Here is a 24,447-nt window from a genome sequence, read left to right as displayed (position 1 = left end):
GTCTACCACAAGAAAGCAACGTCAAGCTAGCTCATTCTGTAGATAATGAATGACAGATGAAGCAGAACGCAGCATTCCACATGGTCTACTGTTTTGATGAATAACCCGTACCTGTTTCTTTAAACCATTACTGATCACAATGGTTCATTTTCCAAAAGAAATATAAAAGTGGAGTTATTTATTATAAATATTCCTAAGAAACTCATACCAATGAACGGACATCTTTTGTAATCAAGACATGACATTAGATTAACTGAATGAAAGGTTTAAAACTAATGAAATTTCTTGGTGTAGTGTTATTTTTATTTGGGAGAAAGTCTTCTTATCTTTACTAATGTGAATTTCCTACTTGGACTACTTCATTGTGTGAACTAAACTTGGAAATACCTTTACAAAATAAATAAATTGAAGCATATTTTTGGAGCAACAATTTAAAGAACTCGTATATTTATAAGAATATTAACAATCATAATCATAGAAATGTTTCTCATACTATTCAATGCGCGTTGCCCACTTTATTCACATATATAAATGTTTACGTGTGTGTATATATATATATGCAACTAAATGTTTATATACTTAACAAATGACAATCCTTTCCCGAGATTAGGAAGAATTAAAGAGGGGATTAAAACATGCAAAATTCTTTTAACTTTATTTTTAATATAGCAAAATTCTAGAAAACGGTAAGGGAAATCAAATAAATTCTGGGGGAAATTAAAATAATTCCTCTGAAAATTTCAGGAAATTGCTAATTTACCTTACAAGTTTTGTGTATAAATGGATTTGTTGAATAACTTTAAAGGTAAAATGCGTATCCCATTTTTTTATTAATAAACAGCAAAGTTAAAGTAGTATGTGTTTGTAAGCATCAAATTTTGTCTCTGTTAGATCATATTTATGATACGAAACTTGTGCAACCCTAAAAATGCTATTACTTTAACATAGGCTTTTACTCAAGTTAAATACATATTTTACAAATTTAATAAAGAATCTCAAACATTTATATTAAATGTCACCAGTCTTTAAAAATTGAATCATACCAGCCCTTTTCTTCCCTCCCATGAACAATTAGTAATGGAAAAATTAACTTAGGCTACAATAGAGTATTGAGAATTGAATATGGCAAATGAATAATTTAATATTTGACACAATTTTGGGTGCCCCAGACAGGACTGAGAGACTCTGCACTTTTACAGACCAGCTAATTTAATAATAAATAAGCAACAATTCACGAAATGGTAGGTGCAGCAGGGCCTTGAATAAGAACAATAAGTAAAGACACTGACCTCAAGGTGCTTATGAACAAGGAGAAGAAATAAAACAGGCACCCAAACAAATACAATATGAGCGGTCTACGAAAGTGATAGAGAAGTTTCGAGAAATCCCCTAACGAAGTTTTTGGTGAAGCTTTCCAAAGGATATCTTCCTGAGCTTATCCTTAAAGGATATATTTTGCAGGCACCGATGAGCAAGGGAGGGCATTTCTGACAGAGAATAACATAATTTAGCATTTCTTAACTAAGTTCCATGAAAACACTATTTTCCAGGAGATGTTCACAGGTGGTCTGCGATAAAGGATTCTGCGGTAAATGAATTTGAGAAAGCTGTCTCAAAAAGAATTGGACAAGTTTCGTCAATGTAGGACATCTCAGACCCTTTAATATGCTAATGAGTAACGTGAATCTCCAAGAGGAAAATTTCAAGTATACCAAATTTATTGGACTATGGAATGTTTTCCTCATGAAAAACCTATTAGCATCTCTGTGACTAATGTGTGGGAAACGCTGGCAGAAGGAAAAGTGCGGAGACAGTAAATTCTAAATGTGCAGGGAGGAAAGGTGACTTAGCTGCAACAGAGGCTGCAGGTCGGGGAGCAGTCAGAGACCAGGCTGCAAAGGGGAGATAAGGGAGCCCAGGATAGAAGGGCTTCCAATGCCTGCTAAGGAGATTTTTATTTAATCCTGAATGCAACAGGCAAACATTGAACATATTAAAGCCTGGAGTGACAATAATCAGGGCAGTGTTTTAGGAAGATTAATTTGCCACTGACATAAAGGATAAATTTGAGGAGGAAGAGACTATAGGCAGGGCGAAAAGTTAGGCAACAACTGTAATATGCCAGGCGGGAGGTAACGAGAGAGTGGCCCTGGGCGTCCTGGGTTTTGGTACAAGGGCAAAAAGAGTCAGAGAAAGAGCTGACATAAAACAGTGACCAGCTTAATTTGTCAGGTGGTGGGGCAGGGAAAAGGCAAAGAAACTCCAGCTTTACTCTCCAAAAAATTGGTGGTAAAATTAAACAAGAGTGGAGGCCAAGCTGGTTTGAGGAAAGGGAGGTGACTGCAAATAATGGGTTTGATTTCAACATGCAGAGAGCTAATCAAGAGCTTAAAATACGAGATAAACTCAGGGGAGTTGAAACCTACTACAAGGTGATATTTAAATTTATGTTACTCAAGGGGATATTAGTGCAAGGACAAACGGAGAAAAGAGCAGAGGACAGAACATGGGGGAACGTCACCATTTGTGGGGGGCAAAAATCTAAAGAGAAACTAAGTTCTCAGAGATGTCAAAAGGGAAGTCAGATGATACAAAAAAAGAGAAAGATTCAGTGAAAAGAAATTATTGAATATTATAGATAAGTGAAACAGGCTGAGAGCAGGAAAAGGTCACTGCATTGGGTAATTCGGAGTTCATGGGGGACTTGTGAACTCATTTTTCAGTAGACTGATGGAAACAAACCTAGTCAATCAAGAAACACCTACTGAGCATCCACTATGTTAAGAGGTAATCTTCCATTTCTTAATATTCACTTGAAACATAAAAAATGTCAAGAGTACTTAATCAGTTCTAAAGTTTAGATACCATAATTAAGATTTTAAGTATATATGGGAGCTTTTCATCATGGGGAATGTAGGTAGAAATGTAAAGTTGCTAGGTTTTGAAATTATGGCATTCATGATTTAAAGAGGTCTCAAAAAGCTTTTGGGATAATTAAAATTAATGAGCATTTCCACATTCTTTTTGAAAGAAAATACTATGCATCCAATTTTTCAAATCATCATGAAAATTTCATTTCAGAAACAGTCTTGCTTGTATAATATATTCCATTAAAAATATTCAGGGAAGTTTAAGCAACGAATGCCTTATTTTTCTCCAAATATTAAAATGATTTGTTGTCCCACAAAATCAAATCTATAGAGTTACTTCAACTAAAATGTGAAACTGCCACAAAGTCTGCTTCTGGTCACATTTTTCCTTCCATCTAACAAGATAATTTTCTACCATCGAACTCACTGTGACATGACACAAAGTCTATATCTTGTTTCATTACCTGGGTTCGAAGTTGCTGGATTTCTGTTTCAAGCTCTTTGATTTTTTCTTCTCTTTTTTGAAGCTCAGCTTGAGCTTCCTGTCGAGCTGTGAATTCTTCATCGAACTGCAATGATCACCACCATAAATGTACACTTCATAATACAGTTTTGAGAAAGCTTCAAATAACATTATGTATTAACTAAGTGGAGCGACTCTTGCTTTGCTGAATTCCCAAGTCACTCAGAAAATCAGAGCTCTTGATTATTTTCCTGACAATTAAGCCTCCCTGTGGGGGGTGGGGTATTGCTTGCAGTGGTAGTAAAGAAGAAATATGCCCCCAACCCAAGGTAAACAAACCCTTTTTCACTTCTGAGAAAAGAAATACAAAACAAATTTTTAAAAAGGTGGACTGAGAAGTCTCTCTTCACATAGAATGGAATTTTTATTGTTTTGTTATTGAAAGATAGGTTTAAGAATTAATCATGTTTTTTAATGTTTTATCCCATACCTTTAAGTTTATCGAATTATTTGAAAATGAAGCAAAAATTAGCCATTGAGCAGTTCAATTTCTTAACTATATTTAATCTTGAAAAGAGATTGCACTTTTAGAACGCTCAAAAGGATGTACATTAATACAAATTAGAATATTTCTATTATAATCTTAATTGTCTAGCATCCAAAAAGTGAGGCTCCACAAAATCTGACATTAGAATGGTATATGGCAGATTACATCCTCCTTCAGACAGTTAACCAAAACGTTTGTATAAAATGTTGTAAGGGGAAATGAGAGGTTCCATTACAGCGCGCTAAGCCAAAGAGACCATCTGAATGGTGAATATCCATTTACTGCCTCCTGCCCCACCCTCACCTCAGTCAGGGCTCTAAGCAGGCCCAAACAAGCTGGCATACTTAGAGTGAATTCCACTTATGTCCAGCTACAGAGCATTTGCCCTTTATTGTCAATGTCATGTCAAGTCAGTTTAGAAGTCTATACGTTATTCCAGTGATGGTATTTCTGTTTCTAAAGGTGATACATCTTACTGTCTAGAATTGCCTTAGCGTTTGTGGAACAATAAAAAAGTATGTTCACTGTTAATAAATATTCATCCTCCTAGTAGATTTGACCTTTGGAAATTATAAAATACCATTCACATCCAAGTGTGAAGAAAGAGTGGGTGAGCAAATTGGATAATAATAGTGGTTGGGTCAAACCTGAAATACTCCTTCACTAATTCTTTTATTCATCTCTACTTGAGTCCCAGGAAAATGTCCTGCAGAGGTTGGTCCATATGATCTCTAATCTCTTTAAATTTCAAACCCATCCGAGATCCTTCACAGTCAATAAATGACTTGGTTTCCTAGTTCACTGAGAAGATGGGGCTTTTTCAACTTCACTACTACGCATGTTAAGATTTATCCGATTCTACAGTCCCATCCTCCCTCCCAAAGTTAGCGTCTGCTGTGTGCTTCTGAAACATGGTGCCTACACAAGCACACTGTACACAATCTTCCTCTACAAATGGTTTATTAGTATATTTGAAGAGAGGCACCCCAAGTTTCTGCTTGTGATTTAAAATGATCTTAGGGGCCAGCTTGGTGGCATAGTGGTTAACTTCATGCACTCCACTTCAGCGGCCCAGGGTTCGCCAGTTCAGATCCTGGGCGTGGACCTACACACTGCTCAACAAGCCACGCTGAGGTGGCATCCCACGTAGAAGAACTAGAAGGACCTACAACTATGTACTGGGGCTTTGGGGAGGAAAAAAAAGAGGAAGATTGGCAAGAGATGTTAGCTCAGGGCCAATCTTCCTCGCCAAAATGAAAGAACTTTAAAAGATAAATAAAAATAAAATGATCTTAATCTGTAAACGTGCCAACCAGGAATCACAGAAACCTAAGATACACAAGCTGGAAGCCTTCTTACAAGGCTGTTAAACTTGACCTGTCCTTTTAATGACAAAGAAACTAAGATCCAGGAAGAGTGAGTGGCATACTTAAAGTCACAGCTAATCAGTGGAAAAGCTGAGATCAGATCTTACAGCTACTGCTTCTCATTCTAGCCATCCCTCGCCTTTTCTTTTACTACTTTATACGACCTCTTAAAATCACCCAGAATAAGAGAAGACATGCAGATAACCACTGGGAGGCCGTACATGTTTTCATTCTAAATGTTGGTGATGAGAATAAAGCATCAAACACTGAAATTTCTTTTTTATTATTTCAGGATTCCTTTTCCCATAATACATGCTTATAGAAAATTTTACCAGATAGATGATCATAATTTGTTCCAGTCTTATGGTATCTAATACAGTGATAGCGAAAAATTAAGGCGAGCCTAAGATTTTCAAAGGGAATTTCAAATGTGCTACTTAAAACAAGAACATGAGAAATATAAAGGTCTATTAATCAAAAAGCGTGCATTTCCTTTCACCACTAAAAATGACAGCTTCACACAAACGTTTTATGCTCAAGCTCTTAAAATCTAGTCTAGTGACTGAAAGAGCAAAGACATTTCTTCAGATGCCCTGAAGTAACTTTAGTAATACTCTATAATTTCTAGAGTGATAGCAAAAGTGATTATCTAATCTCCAAGGTAAGTCATAACTTCGAAGAGACAGCAATATGTAAGCACTTTATCTTGCTGTCAGAAGGCTGCAAACTGGAGAGCTTTTAGACTTGTGCTTCAATGCTTCTCCCTGCCACCAACGGGAAATACTATACTAATGCTTCACACGGTCTACGACAAAGAAATGCAACTTTCGGTAGAAGCTCATAAAAGTATACTATGCTTTCATGAAACAAGGAAAAGACAATCCGAGATTTAAACAAAATTAAGATATTCATAAAGCTGGTATGAACACACAAAGAAAGGGGGACCTCACATTCCACCAAACCTACATGAAGTAGCAGCATCATTTAAAAAATGGTAATTAGGGGCCAGCCCCGTGGCTGAGTAGTTAAGTTTGTGCACTCTGCTTCGGCAGCCCAGGGTTTCGTTGCTTCGAATCCTGGGCGCAGACATGGCACCGCTCATCAAGCCATGCTGAGGCGGTGTCCCACATGCCACAACTAGAAGGACCAACAACTAAAAATACACAACTATGTACTGGGGGGCTTTGGGACAAAAAGGAAAAAAAATAAAAATCTTTAAAAAATGGTAATTATAAAATTCAAAGAAGATAAGTTTAAGCAGAGAGAAAAAACACCTTGCATCATTCTGTTGCTATCAATAGCTCTGACTTTAAAGACATAACACCGATAATACTAGCTAAACAGCTCACAGTTCTCCAAGGAGCCGCCCACGGTAAACGAGAGCTGCAGGAAAGCGATGCGGGCACGTATTTCAGTTGATTGCTTCTAACTATATCCTTCCAGCAACCTAATTTTATTTCTTTTATCACTTTAGTAGAATATGGCCAGTGCTTTTCTTTCATAATGGATAAAAGGTGATAAAAAGGGACAAGTAGCCATCTTATCTTATCAGGAAAGAAATCAATATTCTGTGGTTATGTTTAAATCTAGAAACACAAACTACTACATAACTGAAACAACATTTATAAGGCCTCGCATGAAGAAACAAGGCACAATATGTATTGTAATTAAATTATAAACTTAAAAATTATGGTTAATATTTTATAAGCCTTACCTTCTTCGAAAACTCCACTGCTTTTTGTTCACTTTCTTCAACTTTTGCCTTGTTCACACAAGAATCTATTAAGATTGACCAAAAATGATTAGAAATTATTGCATCAGATCTCTAGGAAAAAGATGGCTGCCAGCCTATAATTCTACTATGTAGACTATCATTTTTATGTCAACTGCTATTAAAGGGAAATTGACTTATACTATACATAAAACATAAACTACGATGTTTTCTTTCTTTTGCATACTAACTGAATCTGAAGTCAACGATAGTATTGTTTAGGCAGAAAACCAAGAATCCAAAAACATATTTGACTAACTCATCATTCCTTTAAAGGGATTCAATTATTTTCCAACTTTAACAATTATAGAATTCTTTAAAAAAATTTTTGTAGTTTATTATTGGTGAGGAGGTGCCAAAGAATCTATGCTTAAGATTATTAAGACTCAAAATGACCCTTAAAATAAGGCTAGAGGGGGAGATATAATAACACTCACTAATTCAGGCTTCCTAAAGAAAGATTCCATGTGAACAACTTCTGTTCTGAGGCAGAATGCAGTATGTAAATAGGGAAACAAACATAAAAACTCTTGAGTCTAATCAGACACTCCAGAATATAAGTAGCTGAAGAACCCCTTTTGGACAATATTCTCATTATTACATATACAGTCGATTCTGTACCTAGCCGTTCCACACCTATTTATTCACCCCAAAGAAATGGAAACATATGTCTATACCCAGACTTGTATATGAATGTTCATAGCAGTTTTATTTATAATAGCCAAAAACTGGAAAGAATCCAAATGTCCATCAGCAAGTAAATGTATAAACAAATTTCAGTACATTCATATGCTGAAATACTACTCAGTTATAAAAAAAAGAATGAACAATTGATGCACGCAATACAACAACATGAATGAATCCCAAAATAATTATGCTGAATGAAAGAAGACAGACAAAAAGAGGGTACATGGTGTGTGCTCTGTTTACATAAAATTTTAGAAAATGAAATTAATCTATAGTAAGAGAAAGCAGATCAGTGACTGTCTCAGGATGGGAGAGGTGTAGAGCCATGGGAAGGAGAGACTACAAAGAACACAGAAACTTTAGGGGGTAATATAGACGTTTATTATCTTGACTGTGATGCTGGTTTTAAGTGTATACATAAATATCAAATTTATCACGTTATATTCTTTAAATATGGGTAGTTTTTCTTATGCCAAGTATAGCTCAATAAAGTTTTTTCCTTTTTTTAAAGAACTGTGTGCTGGAGCTAGGAAACTAAGGAGGAAATCGAAAAATTATGAGATCACAGAGGGGCGAGACCTGTGCTGTGCTGGTAATGGTTGGAAATGATTTTGATTTAAATTTCAGTGGGAAGGCACTGGAAAGATTTAGGCAGGAATATGACTGGAATTATGAAAAATACTAGACTTACAGAATTGTGAAGTCAGAAGAGACTCTATGCTCCTCAAATCCAGGTGATCTTAAAATAGAGATCCACAGATTTCCTAGAAATTCTTGAAGCACCTGCTAATTTTTTTGAGTATGCACATGAGTGTGCGTATGTGTTCTAATGAAAGTTCCACAGCATTCATCAGCTACTGAAAAAGGCCTTCTGACCAGAAAATATTAAGAACCACACATATATTTGACTTCTGTGAATTTAGAGTTGAGGAAACTGAAGCCCAGAGAAGTTCAATGATTTGTTCATAATCACAGAAATGACACATGGCTGAGGTCCTCGTGGACTTTGGTGTTGACTATCCTCTCTTACCTGATCCCTTCATCTCTCCCCACCCCAATGCTCTTGATTAAGGGTCCACAATCATAAGTACTTGGCACACAGTAAACAAATGTCTGTTGAACACTGAATGAGCTAGCCAAAATCAACAGTAGAGTATGCGTGCCAACTATGGTCCATAATACATTATAAGCCAATACAAATATTTGGAAATAGTCCTTTATAACTCTCTCAACAAAATATGAAATAAACTACTGAGTTTATAAAGCTCAGTGAAAAATATGCAATGAGGCCAGCATTCACATTAATTGCTGGGGCGAGGTAAATTGACTCAAGCTTTCTGAAAAGCATTCGGCCTTTCAAAGTTCATACGCTCATTTATAGGAATCAATCTTAAGGAAATATGGAGAAAAAGACAAACATTTATACACAGAATGTTCACAGCAAATTTATTTAGAATTGTGAAAAGCTGAAACTAATATAGATGTATAATAAGAAAGGATTGGTTAAGATGATTATGATATTCTATAAAATGGAATATTATAGAGACATTCAAAGTCATATTTTGAAGGTTAACATGGAAAAAATCTCATAATATAAGGCTCCATGAAAAATAGGCATATAGCCAGATAGAGAAGATAGGTAGGTAGGTAGGTAGGTAGACAGAAAGATAGATGGATTGATAGAAAGAGAGAGAGAAGAAAATGTACTGAGCTGAAAAGTGAGTAATGGTGGTAAAACGTACTGAGCTTAATTGTCACTTATACGAGTCTCTAGATTGCCTAGAATAAGTGAGCATTAGTTTCAAAATCAGAAAAGAGTAATGCAAGATAAATAACAAGGAATTCATCTTTGAATATTACTGTGAGTCTTCCCTGTGCTATGGAGTGAAGAATAATACATAATTGGCATTCAACAGCTGTTGTTTTCTTCTTTTAAAGACAAGACAAATGAAGCTCATGCTTGAATCTTAGCAATAGTGATTTCAATTAGGTATAAATTAAACTGCTTAACTATAAAGTCATATAACATAGTATATTTCACAAGAGAGGTTTCACATCATCCTTCAGAGATTATTCCAGAAAGTGTAGCTAACTACCAGTCTAGGATGACATAAGGTCATTTCCTCAGCAATCCAAGTAGATGAACACGATCATCTCAAATTCTTTCCCAGCTCTAAGGTCTTTGAAAATATAAACGGATCTACTTTGATAGAATTAAAATATCTTAAGTTACTAAAATAAGCCTGCATTTCTTTTCTCAAACTTGAACACTAATACCATAGCTATATTAATAATTAGACTCTATGGTACATATGATTTCTACAAAACCACTACGGTACCAGTATAAACTGAATCAAAGGATTTCAGAGTCACGTTTGTAAAAAGCAAGGCAGTCATCCATAATAATATAAATTTTTTGTGGGGCACTGATTTTAAACTGAATTCAAGAGTGTTGAAACTTATCAAACAGGTTAATATTTCCAATCACACAGGCAGAACTCTCACGATCATCACAATTAACAATTACAGGGATTGAGAACCAATGGACATGATGATTTACCAGATATTAATAGAGGAAGTTCAATGAGAGAGCTATCTTTAAAAAGCGTCTATTACACAGAAAAGAGTAAAACACAATCAAAGCACGCTGAGGGTTATATTACGTACCTATCAGATGAGTGAAATCAACGTCTAGTCTTTGCCTATACTTGAAATCTGGGTCCATACCACTGCAGTGCAACACTATCTGTGAAACACACTCCTCAATTATTTTGTAATACTGCGGCCTGAAAGAGAAAGTATTCTTGAATACCTTTTCCACCTATACAAATCAATTTTCCTAAGAAGTGATTCAGCACGATAAAACAACTAAGTCTTTTTCTAGCGCTGTTAGAAAACCCTTTCTAGCCATTATGCTTCTTGGGGGAAATACGTCTAAGCTTAAAGATGGTCTGGACGTTACAGTGCAAAACCCATTGTGATGTAATCAACCGTGAACACTTAGTGACTTTATATTCTAGTTTTCAGGGATTCATGCTTGTGTTCAGATACTTATCAACCTTATCTACTTACTACAGCTATTGTTCCTAAAGTTAATGAAAACAAATGACTTGCTAGTCCTACATCCATGGATACAGAAATGGTTCTAGGCCTCTATAGGTCCTTAATTTCAATAAGGGATGAGCATCTTGGCATTAGGTGGCAAGCAATGTCTCGAATTTACGACAACACTTTTACTCAAGATAGCTATAACAGCTTACAAAACTGGATTGAGCCACTTACGTTACAGACTTTTCCAAAGGTCTATTTATGCACGTATTTTAAAAGATCCATTTTATAGAAGCATACACACTTAATATGCATGGCTAGAGCCTCAATTTGTTCAAAATGTCAAAGGTTTTAAAACATATCCTCATTCTGCAATCTATCAAGACAATTCTGGCCTTAAAAATGACCACTTGCTCACTTCAAATCTTTTAAAATGGTATTTTTGCATTAAAATTTGGGGAAAATTTAGTATTTATCAGTGGCTAATAAATTCAACAGAGAAAAATCAGAAATACTACTACAGACAAATTATGACACAAACATCCCTAAAATTAGTGTGCTGATAACTAGCCAACCTACTATAAGTTTGCAAATGAAGACAAACAGATTCTAATTGTTCTTGCATGTCTTTTGTTATGGGGCTGGTCTCAAGAACAAGAATAAATAGTAATATATATTATACATCTGAGACTTTTTCAAGTCATCATCAGGTCTAGGGTACATAATATTGGATTATAATCAATAATCTAGTCAACGCCTCTTCGGGTAAATAAGGAAAATACAATCGTCCTCTTTGAGGCCAGGTTAATTATCTGTAAGTAGAATAAAAGTGCTTGTCACACTTCTATCTCACGTGGATGTTCTCAGGATGAAAAGCATGTCATATTAGAGCAACTTCTCATTTATTCAAAGTTACTGAGAAATGGATGGTTTCACATAAATTATTTCCCCAGGTAACTGCATACCAGTGGGCACAGTACCCCTTTAATTGCCAGAACTTAGTTTAGAAAACAACAATCATTTTAAAGGCATTACTATCTTTCCTGCTTAAAAAAAACAGCATAGAATTGAATATTTTCCACATTTTTCTATGTCTCTGTAACATCGTGACAGTCATCAGTTGTTGTACTGGGCTGAACTATAATATTTGTCTAAGCGGCTTTAGAACTGTACATTTGTTGGGACTATGCCTGACCCCATGGTTGCCTTCCTTCTTCCTTTAAACAAGCAAGTTTTGAGGAATCAGAGAACCCAGGTTGCCAGAATTTCATGCATAATAGGGTATGAAGAACAGCTAAGAGTCTCTTGAACAGTTAAACATGAGATTATGCTCACCAGCTCCGGAATAATTTCAGTCACTCAGAACCCTTCCTCTAATTTTCTAGTTTTCAGACATATTCCCAGTTACTAGACTCTAAAACTTCTAGCTTTATGATTATCATACTCGTTCATTTTGAAGAATTACACTGCTGAATATAAAGCTGAAATGTTATCATTATTATTTTCTTAGATAAGATCGCATCTATTACTAGATAAATACTCTAAAAGACAAATAACAATAAAATCTTTCTTATTAAAATATACAAGAACTTAAAAGTTCTACCATAGATTCTTCAGTGCTTACTCCGTGCTACTATCACCTAGCAAAGAAAATTCATCCTGGGGGCAGGAAAATCTGTTAGGTTCATTGTTATTAAAAGTTCCGTCACTGAAGTTCCCATTTTATAAATAGAGTCTTCTGGCCCACTTAAAAATAAATCAACATCTTTTAAAAAATGGTACCTTAAAATCATCAAACCCTTACACTCTATATGCGTAGGTATGCATATCCTGCCTATGCTCTACTCCATTGTTAATTTTCCTTTAATATCAAATTACACAAATAGTGCTCTCAGAACTGCCTCTTACCTGATATAATAATCATTTCTGATGAGCAAAAAGTGTTGTAGAATGGATAATAAGTAATTTTCAGCAGCAGTGTCCTTCAACATATTATACAGAAGATGGTACACTTCGTTCATATCAGTGGAAAGTAAGTAAAGGAAAACAATCAAAGATTCTTGATAAAAGTTTCACAACAAAAGTAGCTTCATTTTTTAAAACCCTGACATATCATTTTGCTTCCATTACTGTTTCTAAACCTTCAACTCCATGAACCAGTATTTAAACATTTCCATAAAGAAATTTAATCTATGGAATCACTTTAATCTTTTAATGAGAGAAATAGACTTAAAGAGTATTTCCAAGATCATTTAACCATCAAAACCCTAAACGATCAGTTATTCATTATATTTTTTAATTCCAGATTATAGCTAGTACCATTGGAACAGCAATGCCATTAATGAAAATGGTTTTCTCTTGATCTTCTTGTGACCAGGATAAAGAAACTATATTATTCATGCAAGCTATTACTCCTTTATTTTCACTGCCACATAACATAGAATGCAAACGAGCATTCTGTGGCCTGCTAAAAACAATCACAAAACCACATTTATTTTATACAGATGAAATACTAAAACTGAAATAATTACTGTTTGTATTCATTTGTATTTCACTATTTGATAAAAGATGGAGAGGTAAGACAATGGAACTTGAAACATCTTCTTAGGATATAAAAAGAGAAGAAGAAATTTAAATGCTTTTAGTAAACTAGAAAATAGACTTCAAAAATAGATTCACTTTCATAACGAAAGTGAGGACCTGGAAAACCAAGGTAAAAGAAAGGTAGAAGAGGAGATGTAATCCAGCATTTTAAAAATAACGTGAAATGTCAACATTTTCTCTGAAGGAGAATTAAGTATATGATGGGTTACTTCTTAGACCCCATGTGAGAGTGCTGTGTCAAAGTCTCATAAGGTCCTTTAAATGGAAACAGAATGGATCCAAAAATAGCTTCATGGTGAAGTGTGATTATAAGAGAAATCTATATAAAGCAAGAAAGCAAGATATTTATTAATTGATATAAAAAGCATTTAATATTGTGGAAACCACTGTAGACTTGAGTCACTGGTGATGGATAAGAAATTACTAGAAATTATCCCTCACAATAAAGAAATTGTTATTCACTGCACTTACCCAATACTTACATGTAAGATACTTCGACAGCAGCATTGGAGGAAAAAGATGAAATATAACATTTCTGCCCTCAATCTCATAGGGGCATAGTAGTATACATAAATAAGACAGATACAAACAAAATACTGTAGGAGTTTCAAAGAGGGGAATATTACTTCCAGCTTTTTTATGGGAGCGAGGGAAGAAGACATCATAGAGAAAAAGTCCAGCTCAAAGGTCATTTTGGTTCTGAAGTATTTCCCAATTTCCCCAGGATCCATAAGTAAGAAATGTAACGGGGATGAAACAAATGGTCAGCAATGCTATGACAACCATCTTTCAGATCTAAAATAATTTCATATAAAATCGTTGCCATGGGAAGATTATATGCTAGCTGTATTTGACTCAAATGCTTTTACCACACAGCCTTGTTTTATAGTCAGATAGTATCACATCTAAACATTTTTTTTCACTAAGGAACTGGAATATTTGGAATGAGAATAAGACATTTATTTGAATTGAATTACGTCTCTAAACCATTGAAGTACCATTTAATAAACTGAAAAAGTGTATTACCTATAGTCACATATGAACTCAGTGAACCTTCCCCTAAAAATCCTTATCTGTGAGGTATATTGCCTTAGGCTCTTGTCTATTCAAGACCATTGAGCAGACTATACCTATAATACAGCAAGCCATTGTGCAGATTTCAATATAGTGTGTGTAAATCATCAGGACAGTCTGACAAGTCCTCAACGTGAATCTCAAGGACAGCATCATAGTGAGGTTCTAATATAAATAAATGGATATAAATTGGGCTGGCAGACAAGAATTCTAATAACGGTCCACAAAATCACCCACAAATCCCTTTTTTCACAATACATGCAAAATGATTTTTGTGGTTTATCAAAAGGATATTCCATTTCTGCTCGAATGTCATTGAGACGGTGTGATAATTCAGTTAGGTCGTCCTCTTTGTTCTCATCAAATACTTTCAACTGAATATCAAGCTCATCATTCTCTTTTTCTTTCAGATCCTAATATATAAACATAGAACTTAACAGACGGATAACAGTTTGACAACACCATACATTGGTAATAAAGGCCAGACACTATTATTCATTTACATACACAGAAGCAATCTCAAATGTTGACCCAGGCACTTGGCTTCCTGAAAGAAAGTAAATGTACTATGTTTTTCTATTTTCAAATAAAAGAACCTCATTGCATTCATTGCCTTTTCTTCTCATGCTGCAGATTCTGATTATTCACATTAAAAAATTAACGATCACTTTTACAACAGAAAAAAACTAATTGCTAACAACCCAAATTAAATGCTGTCGTTTTGACTAAACACACTAATCAAAGATGGAAAAGGACTCATGCAGTTAGAACATTCACATATGCCTCTGGCAAAAAATGCAAATAGAGATCAATTGTATTAAGGAAGAACGAATGCAAGGATATATTCAAGCACAACAGTCCCCAAGTATGGCGGAAAAAGTTGTATAAACAAATTTATTTGAAATGATATTTTGTGATTTTCAAGCAAAAAGGTGTCAGGACTTTTTCTCAAGCTGCATGTCTAGCCTCCTCCCCCACCTTTCATTTTTGCTTAACCTAATCACAAAATACCAACTTGGGCATCAAAGATTTGTTTTTGTAATACATTATAAGCACATGCATTACAAACTCCGATCATTTTCAAAATAATAGTAGAAACAAAATCTTTGGAAGCATGCCACACTAGAGATTGTTGGGCTTAATATATATCACCTGGAATCTCTTTTAATATGTGTCCATTAAGTTGCAGCTTTCAAAACCCAAATTGGTAATCACAAGTGTGGATGCTCAAGGGTGATACCAAAAGTGGGACTAGGATGTCAGAGCTGAGCTTGAACTCTAAAAGGAAATGCAAGCACGGTGTACTTCAAATTAGGTCAATAAAACAAAATAGGATGCATTTCTTGTTTCTATTTTTATTCAATAGAACAATTACAAATGGAGATGTAATGGCTATTACTGAAGCCAAACACAAATTTACGCATTTTCTAGACGTTCTTCTTCTAGCATTGACATATATAATAATTTACTGAAAATTTACCTACAGGGCATATGAAAATACTTATTAATAGGTTTCTATGAAATTTCATATAAAATATATAACAAATAAATGAATTTACACTTAGCTTACTCTTAGTAATAACTTCCTTTAGGTCTAGTTTTCCACTTTGAAAGGGAATGAAGAAATTTATTGGAATGCAAAATTATCTAACATTGGTGAGTCATGTTTTCAGGTGATTTCTGAACTCTATTCAGAAAAGACCAGAAGCCAGACATACCCAATATACTGATCATTGCAGAAACAACCTTTAACACATTTTAGAACATGGACTTTTCCTTATTTTTATGTCACAATAAACTATTTCTTAGATGTTCACCATAAAACTTGAACGTATTCAAATACGTTTGAAAAACAGTAAAATCTAAGTTACATACTATTATTCAATTAGCATCAGAACTTTATAAAACATGGAATCAATCTGCATGATTAAACTATTTTCAATGAAAATAACTGGTTAAATGTTTAATTTAGTTTTCAATTAGGAGAACACATTATTTATACAATATAGATAGTATGTAACATATACAGCACAATATAAAAATATAGACATGTATAATTGCAATATCTTGTAAGTATTATTAATAACACTCCATTAAAATATGTATGCATATATACATACACACACATATATAAATATAAAACTTCCTTTCAGTCAAATGTCAAACCTTGAAAGATATATCCATAAATTCTTGACAAAATAAACATTTAATGAATTAATAAATTTTTTATATAGCACAAATGTGCCAGATATCCTATAAAAGAAAACAGAAATGGATCACTAAAGTTTTATGTTTAAAAATGTAGAATATCAAAGAATTACTGAATTATATTATGTGAAATATTGTAAACATGTTTCAGTTATTTTTTAAACAAACTTGCTGTATAGATGAGCATTTTCAGCAGATTCTCTGAAACATATAATTACGTCTCTAGAATGTAATGTACTTCAAAAGAAATCAAAAGTCCATTACCAAATACATGACTGATTACCAGTCAAGCAATCAAAATCGAGTCTTCAAAATAATAAGAAAAGGTTTCACGGTCTTTTAAAAGAGACTAAGAAAGCCTGCTTCCCACAGACACAATTTCTTACTATCTTGTTTCTTCACGTATCTGATTTACCTAATATTTTCTTAATTTATTTAGCTAAATAAAAAGTACATGGAGAAAACTTCACAAGAAATCAATGTAAGTTAACCACAGAGCAAATACTATTTTAAAAATCACTCTATAGTACATAACAACTCATTTATCCCAAATTACTAAAGCAAATGTATGAAAAATGAATTTTCCACATAAATGAAATATAAACTCCCTTTAAACACCATGGACAAATTAATCTATAGAGACAGCAGGAATTTGGAAAACAAATTTTTACAGAATATAATTAAAATAATTGTCCCTGTCTTAAGGATTCTGGCAATTATCTAAAAACAAGTTTCACTCTACTATATTATGATGGTCTCAGGGGTTATTGAAATCCTAAGAATTATTCTTCCCTAACACTTAATGATTCCAGATAGGTATAATTTTTTATCTATATACCAACTATTAATACTAGCTCTGGCCACATCCAATTTGCTGCTTTGAATATGCTATATTCTAGAAAATCAAGGAGCTCCTCTTTTTAGTAGAGTGCAGAAAATAAGAATAAATAGGAAAAAAGTTAGGATTTTAAAGACTCACCTATGAATATATTATTAAGCTTGAGTACATGTGTACAAGATGTTTAATGTTACTACAAATTCTACTAGTATAAATTTAAATATTTAGTAAATAAGAGAGTGAATTAATAAGATAATATTGACATGTTAGGTACATCTGGTATACATAAAAACATGACTATTCTGGCCTTCACTCCAAATTATGATAAAAAAACTATGAGAAAACAACAACAGTAGTGAAATGTACAGTATAAAAGAAAGCATCTCTAACCTCACAGTCTATCTACCTGGATTCTGATTCTTATCTCATGTATCGGAAATACCTGGGAAAGATTTTCTTTTTCAAACTGAGCATCTCTGCCCCATTCCCAATAAGATTTTGACAGTCTCTCTTTAGGGGCGCATGCCCAACCTCTTGGATGAGAACCAGAGGCATATTTAGCCATATTTTGCTCCCTTGTCTTAGGGAGAAAAAAAAATTAAGAACCTTTGTAGGTTCTACCTCAAAACTTAAGAAGGTAGAACCATGACACATCCCACTCCTCTCTTGCTGAGGAATCACTGATATCTGAGAAGCAGGGCATGTTGACGAGATGCGATAGTTAAAGAAAAATCTAACTGAAAGTATATAATAAGAATACATATATTAAGAAGTATATGTTGCACCAAGAGGCTTTATATATGGCTATAGGACCAAGTGAAAGTGTAGCTTAGGAACACTGATGCAAAATCTTAGCTGTCACTATAACCAAATGAACAACACACCATGAGACCACTGAACCCAACAGAGATTAATACACCCAGACAAAAGTACAAAAGGTAAGGACAAGAGCTACTGTACATACTCTTTCTGAAAAGATGAGGACTTAAATCAATTAAAATAAGAGTCGACAGTTTTCTTGACCAGCCATTCAATAGTGTAAGGCAAAAGATGAACATTCAACTATAAATAAACACAGGGAAACGAAGGATGGAAGAGTAATAGCAACAATTAAGGCAGCAACATGGCATATTAATAAATAAGTAGAAGATTAGAGGATGCTAAGGAACTCCTGTAGCCAGCAAGTGTCCAAAGACATTATCACTCTCCCAGAAACACAGGACCAACCCAGTGAGGACAAGCATGGAAACCAATAAGTAGTAGGCACCTCAAAAGCAAACTAGAATCAAGGCTATAACACTATCTCTAGCTTACCTAAAGCCACAGACTTCTCATGAGGAAAGATTTGTGACAAAACAAGAATAAATGTGTTACACACACAATATCTAGGGAATGTGCCTAAGTTAACTGCATATTGAACCTCTATACGTATCACTTAAAATGTTGCTACAGATGCAGGCTACAAACTCTTTCCTCACCAGAAAATTTCCCTGATTTTACGATATCTAGGGAATGTGCCTAAGTTAACTGCATATTGAACCTCTATACGTGTCACCTAAAATGTTGCCTTGATTCACGGCAACCAATTTCCTGGTTTTATAAAGTCATGAATTAAAGAACCATTCAAAGTGGAATTGACATGGAAATTTCTAAAATCAGATAGACCCAATCATACATCTTATTCAAATGGGTTTCAATAGACCCAATTGTACATTTTATGATGATGAGTTTCAACTACGTTCAGTTAAGACTATCAGAACACAAGCGACAGATGCAGGCTACACACTCGTTCCTCACCAGAAAATTTCCCTGATTTTGGCATTTCTAAAACCCTAAGTCTTCTATATATGCTCATTGACATTTGTTTTGTTTTGTTTTTTTCTTTCCTCGGTCCTTCTTTTCCCCCCTCCTTTACTTTTAATTCTTGTTTCTCAGGTATGGTCTGAGTAGCTTAAATGAAGACATGGGTGAGATTTTACTTGTCTCCTGTAACAATGCCAAGCCCTTCAGTTAACATACTAAAATAAAATAGAAAGTCACAGCAGTTGCATTTGAATTTATAGAATAAATGTGCTCATTTATCTCAGATCAAGCCTATAAAGTTATTTTAAAAATGTTTTTTAACAGTATCATAATTAGAGCAAATATTCACATTCCATTTAACAAATGAAATTGTTTTGCTAAATGTTCCTACGGCCTTGTAACAAGAATACCATTTCCTGTTACACTTAAGTAATGTGTCTAGAATATACTAATCAAAATTTTATGCCTACTTATGCTGAATACAAATAAAATCAATCTGAGTTATCAGAGAGGAAAGAAAAATTGTTAAATGAAAATTGAATCTGCAAAAACACAGTAGTCTTTTATGTTCTCAGTGTTCAAATTCAAAGAGAAGAAGTTCCCTTTCAACGTCAAGAAGACAAAAAAAACACATCACTTCTGGACACTTCACTAGCTGAACTCTGAATCATGAGTTGTATATAGAGACTGATATTAGTACAACATAAAAAAGCTTACAAAATGTCTAATGCTTTATAAACGAAAATAGGAAGGCACATTTATTTACTCTGCTGCAGGTACTTTTCTCTAAAGAGAGAAAAATGTTAAAGTTCATCAGTATAATAAATGTGTACATTCAACTTACTGGTAACATTATTTTCAGTCCTGAACGAAGGAATTCATTCCTTAAATGTATTCGAAAATCAAGCTCATAAGGAGAAGTGACAAGGGCATTTATAAACTGCATGCAGGCCACCTGCAATTAGAAAGCAAACGTTGTTGAAAAAATTTAATTAAGGAAATAAGTACTTAATGCATTCAGATAATTATTTTTCCGTTCATTAATGACATAAATATATACATTAAAAGTAGAATAAATGCAAATATTTATCCAAGTATAAGGGTGATTATGACTTTATAATATAAACAACAAAATTAACAGTAAAGTTTCTAATGTCCAGAATGATTCTAACAAAGATATGATGGATGGTCAATTACTGCTATGTTTCCTAAACAATATGGAGGAATATTAAACTCTGAGAAACTCAAAGTTCCAAAAGTAGGCATAGAGAGCCCCTTTCAAAAAGACCATGAAATGTATCTTTCATATCCAGCTGTCCTCAGAGTGCACTTGGCCTCAACTCTATATGGTTATAAACACTTTTCTAAAAAAAAAATCAAATAAAGTTATAAAAGTACCCTGATATTAAACAGTGAACAGCGATAACTTGGAGAAATTATTACATTGATTTATACTCTCTCCATCCTACTACTGGGATGGATTTGCACAAAATATAGAGTATTAAAATATATGATTAAGATGAATTAACTTACTACATATAAAAAATGAATGCAAGTGAATTAAGATCAACTAGAAGACACTGCGACACCAATACTAATGTGAATCGCATGATAAAGTAAATATAAGGGCTTGCTTTCAAGCGAAGGTGACTCATTAATTATACTGACACTGGAAAATGGGTTTCACTTCTCTTACCTTCTGATATTGAGGTTCTCTATCATAGAAGGGGACTTATTTTTCTAGTAATTGCAAGCCAGAAGGGAATCTACAAAATGCTAATTGCCAGGTGTTCCATACATTATTACTGAATAGCATTTTTAAAAAATGCTGCTCAAGTCTAAGGCAACTGGCTAATGGTTTAAGGTAAGAGCTGTAGATTTAAATTGATTGTTTTTAAAGTATGCAGTGACTAGAAGAGTGTTCAAAGAGCTGACTGCAAGGAGACTCCTGAAAAACGCCAGATTTAGTAAAGATGTTAAGTATATATAGAAGGGGATGCAAATAAATCAATAGTTAGTATGGGAAAAATACATTAGCCAAGGAAAAATATTTCAAACATTTTTGACTTACCTACCAGGCCTATTATTATAACAGAGTTATTTTTTTCAAGATAGAGAGAAAAGATTAACAGGTATATTGTTTTCATTTTTGCATCTGTATGTTATGCATTTAAGCAGTTTTGGGGGAGATTAGCCCATCTACCTCACATCCAGTTTCAAAAATCAAAAAGTTGAATGCTTTAAATGGATAACTGAGGTTGTTTCTAACATTATTAGATATCTCAATGATAAGGGAACAATGTAGTCTAATTCCTACGAAGGCTCAAATGTCAAGCTCAAACACTTAAGACAACTAAATATTTGCCATAGGCTGGGCATTACCTTAAAAGATATACCAGATAAGTTATTATGACACTTATGCCTTAATGGATTACTCAACCTTCTTATTTACAATGAGAAAAGGTGTGTCTTTATATAATTTCAATAGGCTAGGATATAAGTTTGCATACTGTACATGTCCGCAGCTATATTATCATTGTATTTGCTTGAGCGATCCTTGTTATGTTACAACTATGACATGACCGAACAAGCCAAAGTACATGGCCAATCCAAAATTAATAGAGAGAAAAGTTGCCATCTGCTAGGATTGTTTTTGCCAGAAGAAATTCTAGCTTAATGGCTTGTATTAATACCCTACAAGTAAAGAGAACATTTCCATAAGAAACAAGTTAATGAGTCTTGGAATTGTACCTTTATACAAAGAAAAGTATTTAGATCAGGAGATGATAAAAATAGAATTAATAAATGTATCAATATCAAAATAACTGTACATTTAATAAGATAAAAGTTGCAATGCTATTAAATACTCACTTTACATATAATATATGAATATATAACTGAATACTAAAAAAAAAGGTTGCATCCATTGACTATAGGATAAATTAGGAGACACTTTGAAGTCAGTAGTTTTAAACAGGCAACAACAGCACTAGTTTATCAATGTACTGTTTATTATTTACCAAATTCCAATAGATATCTAATTAATTAAAAATCACATAAGACAAACAGTCATATTATCATGTAATTTTCCAATATAATCTGCTAAAGCAATGTTCTTTTATAAAAATATTTATATTGTATGAACATGGAGAACAAAAATTTATCCCCGTTCCTTTATACTACAACACAATTACTCCCCTTTTCAGAGGACAGGAACAAAATCAACCCAAAACCAAAATAATTGTCACTGTTTACAAATGCAAAATTACATTTTAAAAATGTAATTGGTTTAAAGGGCAGAATAGGTTATTACTTAATTATAAACATGAAATACCCATTGTGTAGATTCTGAATTCATAGCTAAATACAAAACCTCAAACTATTATCACCATCATTATTTCTATCATTATTAGTTATCAGACAATAGTAGGTACTTTACATAATTCGCCATCTAATCTCATCATAAAAACCATTCGAGATAAGTGTTAACTATTATCCTTATTTCACAGATGATGAAGCTGAGGCTCAACGCAGATAATTTATACAAGGTCACACAGCAAGGAGGAAATTCATGAGTCCAAACCACATCACTTTCCTCCAAATATAGAACAATTTCCAGCACATTCCAGACACCTCATAAACTCCATTCATAGATTCACACAACAAAAGATTTTAAGGATGGGTAAGATAATAAAGTTGAACTAGTACATCATGTTTAATATACTGGGGATATCGAGCTTTGAAACTATATAGATTAATTAGAAAAATATATAATTATTTTAACAATATGTTGTCTAGAATATAAAGCGGTTATCTTATGTGTCAATTATACCTCAATAAAGAAAAAAAGGAAAGCTAGAAAACAGGTCCTGAAACATATTACATTCTACTTTATACACATCCTGAACAGTGAAGTATGGGGAGCAACTCATCATCCAAAGTAATCGTGTCTCACTCTCCTTTACTTCCTTCCACCTCACTCCCTACTCAGCAAACGTGCATGCAACTACACACACACACACACACACACACACTAGACCTGTGCTGTTCAATATGGAGCCACCAGTCACAATTTAAATGTAACTTAATCACAATGAAAGAAAATTAAAAACCCAGTTGCTCAGTCCTATTAGCCACAGCTCAAGTGTCAACAACAACGTGTGGCTAGTGGCTACCATATTGGACAGTAAAGAGATAGGACACTGCAGAAAAGCTGATTGGATAGCACTGCACTGGAGCCTTTCAAAGGCTTCTGGCCTAATCTCTAAAACCTAAGCTCCAAAGAAGTACAAAACTCACTCCTGAATAATAAAAGTTTCAAAATTGGTATATTCAACTTCCACGTACATAAATCTTTAAGAGCATGATTGAACTATGTTTTTCTCTTACAATGCCAAATCTATCTGCTTTCAAAAAACAATCCAATTCCAGAGATAGAAAATAAAGAATTATGGGATTTTAAAGCTAGAAAGAACACAGAATGCTCTGGTCTAACCTATTCATAAACCTGGAAAGATTAGCTGATTTGCCCGAGATTACACAGCTAATAATAAGCCGTAAAGATTGGACTGGAACTCAGGCCTCATGACTTTTAGTGTTCGATTCTTTGTACTACACTACAATGCACAAATCCAGCACTGCTGAATAACATTTTTCCTTGTACTGGAAAGAAACCAAGTGCCCTTGAATTGACTATCACAAAGTCTATTATCCAGACTCCCTCTGTTGTTTAGTTTCTTTATAATGGCTATAAGTTTCAAAATGGTCAGCCATGTTCATTTGTTTTAAGTACAGCTTCCATGAGAATTAAATTTAAAAATCACAGGCAATCAGTGAATTTTCTCCATTATCAATAAATATGCTAGGCTAGGCCCATGAGTCTGAATTTTAACCAGTAAAAACAATCAGTTTCTGTATTTGCATGTTTATTAAATGATCTCCTTATATCATAAGGAGATTTCGACATGATATCTATACAAGCTATTGAATGAATTCATAAACATACAGATAAAAACCACCAACACTGTGCATGTGATAAAGCATCCAATAAATTGTGCCACGCATAATTATACTGAACTCAATTACTATCAGTTTTCCCCCCAGGTTATGATCCCTCCTTTACCATAACAGTCTACTCTCTTTCCACAATAATCATCTACATTCTTTA

The 24,447-nt window shown here is 33.9% G+C and overlaps 1 protein-coding gene across 7 annotated transcripts in view; it reads right to left on the bottom strand.

Moving 5' to 3' along the window:
* Nucleotides 1–24,447, bottom strand: part of DIAPH2 (diaphanous related formin 2) — an 814,964-nt gene that overhangs the window by 565,237 nt on the left and 225,280 nt on the right. For all 7 annotated transcript variants that reach the window (XM_023634106.2, XM_023634104.2, XM_001914669.6 and 4 more), the window contains 6 exons: nucleotides 20,125–20,235; nucleotides 14,726–14,844; nucleotides 12,662–12,778; nucleotides 10,373–10,491; nucleotides 6,962–7,026; nucleotides 3,335–3,439 (listed from right to left, as the gene is read on the bottom strand). In XM_023634106.2, the coding sequence (XP_023489874.1) occupies nucleotides 3,335–3,439; nucleotides 6,962–7,026; nucleotides 10,373–10,491; nucleotides 12,662–12,778; nucleotides 14,726–14,844; nucleotides 20,125–20,235 (636 nt within the window). The remainder of the gene's footprint in view (nucleotides 1–3,334; nucleotides 3,440–6,961; nucleotides 7,027–10,372; nucleotides 10,492–12,661; nucleotides 12,779–14,725; nucleotides 14,845–20,124; nucleotides 20,236–24,447) is intronic.

This window comes from Equus caballus, chromosome X (assembly GCF_041296265.1).
Source record: "Equus caballus isolate H_3958 breed thoroughbred chromosome X, TB-T2T, whole genome shotgun sequence".
NCBI classification, from domain to species: Eukaryota; Metazoa; Chordata; class Mammalia; order Perissodactyla; family Equidae; genus Equus; species Equus caballus.
The sequence above is the reverse complement of the archived record's forward strand: the minus strand, read 5'-3'. Positions and strand labels throughout refer to the sequence as shown.